The 7,542-nt window shown below is 37.4% G+C and overlaps 1 protein-coding gene across 1 annotated transcript; it reads right to left on the reverse strand.

Annotated features, from left to right (window-relative positions):
• Positions 1-309: 309 nt before the first annotated feature.
• Positions 310-6,995, reverse strand: LOC120980459 (interferon gamma-like). Its single transcript, XM_040409587.1, has 4 exons — positions 6,821-6,995; positions 5,453-5,536; positions 1,557-1,748; positions 310-616 (listed from the first exon to the last, which is right to left on the reverse strand). The coding sequence occupies exons 1-4, from the start codon at positions 6,944-6,946 to the stop codon at positions 476-478; spliced, it is 543 nt and encodes a 180-aa protein (XP_040265521.1). The 5' UTR covers positions 6,947-6,995; the 3' UTR covers positions 310-475.
• Between the last annotated feature and the right edge of the window lie 547 nt (positions 6,996-7,542).

Raw genomic sequence — 7,542 nt, forward strand, 5'->3', positions numbered from 1 at the left:
CCATGCTGCAGAATCCAGAACCTTTGCCACAAAACACGAATACTGGCTGTGTGCATTCTGTATTTTACGGAACAGAAATAAAACAGTCCTATCCTTTTCCATATGGACAAGAATAGAACATGTTCTATAATTTTGCGGACTGCTTGGAATGGATATGCGGGTGTGGACAGCAGCCCCATTTTGCAGCCCAATTTAAGTGAATGGATCCGCATCCGACCCGCAAAAATGCAGATCGGATGGGGTCCAAAAATACGTTTGTGAGCATGAGCCCTCATTCATGAGACAGGAGACTTAATTTATAAATAATAGAACTGTTTATTGTCAGTTAGCACCAAATAAATAAAAATAAATAAATACATTTTTTTCTGAATACAAAATATAATTAAAAGTAGATAAATATTATAAATATATTTGTTTGTTCATTTATCGTAGCTAGCAATCTTTATGGTAGTACTGTTTGTTAGAAACTCGTCGACTAACATCCTCTTCTTCTTCGTATGTTTTCTCTTTTGCATTTATTTGAGCTTGGTTTTTGTTCACCTTGAAGAGTAGAAACGTCTCGGAGAACACGCAATAATTCTTTGATGGCTGCACGTTGAATTTTTATGTCTGACATCTATTTTTAGGAAAAAAAACATGTCATTAGTACTTTCTACTATATTGAGTATAGCATATTTATGTTGAAGTTTTCTGCATAAGGTAATTTTTTTTTGCCATTCATGAAAGTTCAGCTTTAAATATATATATATATATATATATATATATATATATATGTTTACACAATGTAGACAGTAAATTTTGCCTACAATGTACAATTTATTTTCTCCTTCTAAATTTGTAGGTCACTCTAACCCAGCAACCAGGTCAGAAAGGAAAGATCTTATAGCTTGCATGTAGTATGTTTGTACCATTTTTGTCTTTATGTTTGATTATATGTCACTTGCAGTCCTTACAAAATGGGAGGACAGTATTGTAATTGTGTACTGGGACATTTTGCATTAAGTGCTTGGTCACTTTCTTCTAAATGTTCTCAGTAGGTACTGTAGAATTAACATTGCACAATTTGCACACATATTTTTAATGACTGGTTATATAATGCACTTTACTGTACTTCTGGATATATTTCTGAAATAAAACAAATATGTACAAGTGCTATGGCCGATATGGCCCAGGACTTCAAGCATACTGGTTGTTGTCTTTGAAGTTGAATAACTGGTCTATGTTTTATTTTGCAGAGAAATAATTCAGGGTATCATGGGGCCTCTAAAGGGTGATTTCACAGACAGCATTTTTTGGAAACATACCACTGCACTTTTTGATATAGTGATTTGAACCATAGAATGTGTGAGTACATGGCAGCAGAATGTCAAACTGATCAGGAGCAAGCCATACAATTGTCATGTTTCACATATAACTGTAATTCTAGTAGTTCACTTTATTTCTGAACATATCTAACTTCCAAATGTGACTTACTAAACCACTGTAGGTTCAATTGAATCTATGCCTAGGAAGCATTTAACATTCATAGCTTCCCATAATCACTCATTTTATCATACCTGCACTTTTTTCAGTTCATTCAGTCTTTTCATTTTTTGGTCAGTTTTCTCCAAATAATCTTTATTTGATGTGTAAAGCATCTGTGTCAAATTAGTAATACTGTCATTTACTTCTCCATTTACTTTCATGGAGTCAAGCATCTTCAGGTACATAGGAACAATCTGGCTCAATAACAGTTTCTTTTCACTTTCCTGAAAGGTTGAAATAACATAATTCATTGTTGATTATTTAATTTAACAAAAAATGGGTGCATATAATAAACCAGGAAGTAAATATAGTAAAAATCAACAGTCAATTCTGTGTAGGGAAAGCAGTGATAGATTTGGTGTATAACTTATGTCATCTCTAATTAGCTTAGGCTAACTTCACATTTGTGGCAAAGCTAGCGGATGAGCTGTTCCAGCAGAGAACAGCTTGCTGAAGTTCTCTAGATCCAGCATAGCCGGATAGTTCTGCTTGCCCGCTGGACCCCATTACCTATAATGGAATCCGGCGGGGATCTGGGTGCTTACCGCCATAAATGACGGGATTCGGCAGACAAAAAGCACTGCACACAACATTTTTCGTCTGGTCACGGAGCAGCCCGAACCCATTATAGTCATTGGGGTCTGGCGGTCACACAGCATTTCCGGAGATTCGGAGAACACTGGCAGGTTGTTTTCCTCCGACACAGCCTGTCAGATAGCTTTGCTGCAAGTAAGCCTTACTTTAGAATATTATTTTGCAAGTGAAGAAATTTGGCACATTTTAGGATTGCAATTTAGAAAATAAGTATATGTATGTATACGTTCCTACAATTTGAAACTCAAACCTTGCCTAAATAGAACGTTAAGAACAAAATAATAAATCTTTATTGTTAAATTTATCTAAACCTAGGAATCACAAACTCACACTTTTATAGAAGTGAATCAGGTTAGGGTGTAACCCCATTTGCGGGGGAGGGGTACCCTATATTGTAATCCTCCTATCTCAAAAATAGATATGTTGAGACAGAGAGACATACCTCTCAGCACCCACTGATGCTATCTAGCACTTTGTTGAGCATTAATAAAGTGACAGTGTTGCTGCAATACAGAGGAAATTGCCCACTGATGTATACAGCAATTGCTATGTTGTCCCTGAGCGCATTAATCAGCAGCACTTCCACTATAGCAATCAAGCAGTTGCCCACTAGTGTATGGAGCAATTACTATGTTGCCAGAAACTGCCTAATCTATCTAGCTGCAGGTATTGTCTGGGATATGTATCTTGTCTCCCTATATAAGCATGGTAATTGCAGTGCCCATACAGGATTTCCCACCCCTGCCAGCTAGCCCTTAGTCTGCGATGGGGAGCCCGCATTTCATCAGGAGCAGGTGCAGGATTGTTTAGTAAGTGTACCACACTAAGATACTGCACAGATTGGCGTGCAGTTTGGCAGCATACCGGCACTATGACGGTCTCTGGGAACAGCCAATAGGAGCGGTGGGGGGTGTAATCATCATCACCGGCCCGCTGCTCGGCGTTCACCGCTTGTGTCATGTAGCGATTCTGGGAAATGTCTATGTAAGCGGGGGAACTCATGCAGACATCACAGCATGGTTTTCAACTAAGCGGAGAGTATCAATATGATACAGAAAGGTATAACCATATAAGCGATTTTTATTTAGCATGAGATAGGAGGATTACAATATAGAGTACCCCTCCCCGCAAATGGGGTTACACCCTAGCCTGATTCACTTCTATAAAAGTGTGAGTTTGTGATCCTAGTTTTAGATAAATGTAACAATAAACATTTTAGGATTCCACTTTTTTGACAATTTTCTAAATTGTCCAGTAAGGCGCGAAAAGTGTCTAAAACACAAAACAACAAATCTAACACACTGCATCTATGCAAAGATATTTGTGACAAAATTGTAGTCCACTTGCCAGTTTGTTAGTGATTTTATGACCTGGCGTTTGTACATCAAATTTGCTTTACTACAGTCAAGAATTTTCCAATCAGAATTTAGGCTACTTTCACGCTGGCGTTTCTGGGTCCGATTGTGAAATCCATTTCAGGGCTCTCACAAGCGGCCCAAAACTGGTCAGTTTAGCCCCAATGCATTCTGAATGGATAAGGATCCGTTCAGAATGCATCAATTTGGCTGCGTTTGGTCTTCGTTGCGTTTTTTAGATGGTCACTAAAACGCAGCTTGGAGCGTTTTGGTGTCCGTCTGACTATGCAGAGCCAAACGGATCCATCTTGACTTACAATGTAAGTCAATGGGGACGGATCCGTTTTTCACTGACACAATATGGTGCAATTGAAAACAGATCCGTCCCCCATTGATTTTCAATGTAAGTCAAGACGGATCAGTTTTGACTTAGACTTTTTTTTGAATGAACAATGCAAACGGATCTGTTATGAACAGATACAAGCATTTGCATTATTGGTGCAGATCTGTCTGTGCAGATACAGGACGGATCCGCACCAAACGCGAGTGTAAAAGTAGCCTTAGCTTCAAGAGAATATAACCAGAATTTAACCAGTGTCCAATGTCCACTAAAAAACATATTCTCTTAGCTCTAGTATGTAAAGCTATCATTACTTACAAAAGTTTTCTCCACCATATACACCCAACACAAAGGGATAATTAATTAAATAATTAAAAATCTTAGACAAGCCTAATAGCCCAAAATACAAAATGACCATATACTGACCTCTTTCTCCAGCATTCTCCTCTGTGGTCCAGACCTTCTACTATTGCTTGTTTACAAACCGCAGAGGGGGCAGGCTGGTATATGACAGGTGAACACTGCAATCATGGCTGCAGAAAACCTTATGGTCTACCACTGAGAACGATTTGCTGTAGTCATGACATACGTTTGTAAAGAAGCATGGGCAGTAGATCCAGACCAGCGCCACTGAAGAAAGGCGTAAGTATAAGATATTTTTTTAGATTAGGATATTGCAGGACTTATCTTGGACAACCCCTATAAAACAGCTTAAAACTGGCCAATTACGATCAAGTCTTTCTAAGTGTGGTCATTGGTTTGTGTAAATGAAGAAGATGATCAACCATCACTAAGGAATGGGGTTACATATCGACATGAAAGTTGGATGACACAGGATCAAATGATTGTCAGTGGTGTTGCATTGCAACACATGACATGCCATGACTGCAACGCGACCTGATGGATTTTGTGTCACAGGTTGCAAATCGCATGTGGCTTTTGCTCCATTAACTTTAAAGTATGTCGCTTGCAACATGTGACTTGCTCCCTATCACATGGCTCTTGCCAGAACTGTTTCAATCGTTTTTCTCTTTGAGGGAAGTATCCATTGGACCATAGGATTTGTTTTTTAATCACACTAGGACAGATTTGTTAATATTGTCTAAAATGAAGACACCATAAACCAAGAGAATACAGGCAGAAGATGTGCCAAAGCTAACACACTGTATGATAGATTTGGTGTATACGTTATGCCACCTCTTATATTGCTCACTTTAGAATAGTATTTTGCAAATTAATTGCATTTTAATATTCCACTTTCCTGACAATTGTCCATTAAGGCGCAAGAAGTGTCTAAAATGCAAAGCAAATCTGGCACATGGCATCTGTGCAAGCTTTTTTTCTCCAATTTGTGACATAATTCTTGTACATTTGTCAGTTTGTTAGTGACTTCATAGCCTTGCATTTGGACATCAAATTTATTTTACTATAGTCAAGAATTTTTTTATCACAATTTAACCTTTAGAGAATATGACCAGAATTGAACCTTAGTATCAAACCACAATATACACAAGGTTAGCTTTCACTATATACATGCAATGCTTTCGATATCATAGTGCAATACATAGTAAACAGAATACATTTTAAACATAGTAGATATACAATTTTGGTAGGTTTATAAATCCTCTTATGTACATACCTCCTTCCAGTCATCCAGCAGCTTTGAAAAAATGGCAGTGTCTTCAGTGTCATTTGTGTCATTTGTGTCTTTTGAATTCTGTTGCTAAAAACATAAGCATTGTTAATTTATGAAAATAGTAGAAAATATATTAAAACATTTAGGAAATTATAGCAAGTAATGTAGCAAGTAATGCAACCATAAAGAAAAAGTACAAAAGTGTCCATTGTCCTGCTGGATCTGATGAACACAGATACAGTAGCTATATCATTCAAAATGATTTATAGTTCCTCTACAAAAACTAGCATGCACCAGACTTGGCTTACTGTCACTTTCCTGTGTGCAGAGCTGTTGCCGCTTTTTTTGGTAAAGGTTGCACAGAAGGCAACGTGGAAGCTATGCCCTCTTATTCTGATTCTTGTCAGAAAAAATGGTGGGGGAATCAGACATTTATCATCCCCTGTACTCCAGAAAACTAAAAGCAAAAGGTCACAACGTTTGGGGCATGCTCCAAAATTTGTGAATTTTTATGGGTTTTGCTCCCTGCTCTTCACTTTTCTACAAAAGTGGACAGAGTGGGCAGTGGAGGCCCAGATACCAGTATAGCACATTGTAGATTATATCTGAAATCTACAGCAGCTTCTTTGCTCGCATAGTTTTGACCTACACAGCATAGTTTTGACCTACACAGATGCACTACAATTATTAAGAGAAAAAAAATCTCTTAATAATTGTGGCGCATCTGATGCCAGCGGGGGAAAGATTAAGACCAGTGTGCAATACGCCGGTCTTAATAAATATCCCCCGTAGTGTTCAGTGTGACATTCCTTTCAGTGCAATTATGCTAGAAAACTAGAAAATATTTTCCATGGTCACATACTGTAGACATCTGGTCATTGCTAACAGCAAACTTATTATAGTGACTGCAATGCTGAATGCATTTCCAACTTGGACACAATCAATTTCTGGACATTTCGCCACTCTATTTTAAGCAAAAACTGTGTGCATGGTTATAAAGTTAAGTGAATGCTCTGCTATTGTTGACATGCTGTTACAAATCGCCACTTCCTGCACAATGCAGCAGCTTTTGAAAGTTTGACCACATTTGCAAGTTAATAATTTCCATCAAACTTTCCAGTTTAGGTATAATACTGAAAATCAATGACATAAATACCCCAAAATAACTATATAATAATAAAATACCGTAGGTACAAAGCAAAACATGATACAGAAAACTGAACAACTAAATACAATACCATATAATGATGAATACAGCCACTCAATCCACAAATATTAGTATGCCCAGATGAGCGAGAAAGCAGTGATTAGCATTCATATTTTATGAAAGTTTCAATGGTCTCTATGAATTCCTACTCTAGCAGTACTTACCAAATATTTTCTCAGTTTTTCAATGTCATCACGTGCTATCTTAAGGTTAATATTATATCCATTGATTTGTCCAATATAACAAAGGACTGCACAATGAAGGAGAAATATCTTGAAATATGTCATCATTTCTCAGGATGAAGCAGGTGAAATTAGTGTATTTCTAAGTCTAGGTGGACCTTCTTGTAAAGAAGAGAATGTCTTTCATGTACAACATAGCAGGTATATATACCCCACAAAACTTCTTGTGACACGTCACAATTAGTCATATTTCACAGGCTTCTTAAAAGGAGATGGTGTTAGATAGGCGTTGTGGTGCTTCTTGTTTCTATTTTTCTGTTAGTAGATCGGTTTCTGGGGTTTTCAGCTGTGAACATTTAGTTTCCTCTAAATGACAAAGCAGGCATGTTCACTTTAGAAGCAAAAAGTGACCTCTCGGAAATTAATAAATCCTTAGAAAGCTCAAAGATTTAATATTCACAAAGTGGAATTAAATTACTGTAATTAACTACAACTACAATGACTGTAAATAAGCAATATTCTGTTGTGGTGGTGGCTCACTCCCTATTACCTATGGTATGGTGCTGCCAACCCAAATGAGAGGACACCCTGCCTCTCTGAAAAAAGAGATGACTAAAGTAGGTATGTGTTGGGCGAGCACTCTAACATCAGGCTTGAGCTAACATAAATCACACATTTATTACATCTAAAATATAAAACAAAAT

The sequence above is a fragment of the Bufo bufo genome, chromosome 1 (assembly GCF_905171765.1).
Source record: "Bufo bufo chromosome 1, aBufBuf1.1, whole genome shotgun sequence".
NCBI classification, from domain to species: domain Eukaryota; kingdom Metazoa; phylum Chordata; class Amphibia; order Anura; family Bufonidae; genus Bufo; species Bufo bufo.

Bases quoted from the DNA above. Each gene is read 5' to 3' on its own strand.
- LOC120980459 (XM_040409587.1), bottom strand. From the start codon at position 6,946: ATGATGACATATTTCAAGATATTTCTCCTTCATTGTGCAGTCCTTTGT. The intron at 1,749-5,452 runs GTATGTACATAA...TCAACCTTTCAG, and splicing joins TGCTGGATGACTGGAAGGAG to GAAAGTGAAAAGAAACTGTT. The intron at 617-1,556 runs GTATGATAAAAT...TCCTAAAAATAG, and splicing joins ATGAACTGAAAAAAGTGCAG to ATGTCAGACATAAAAATTCA.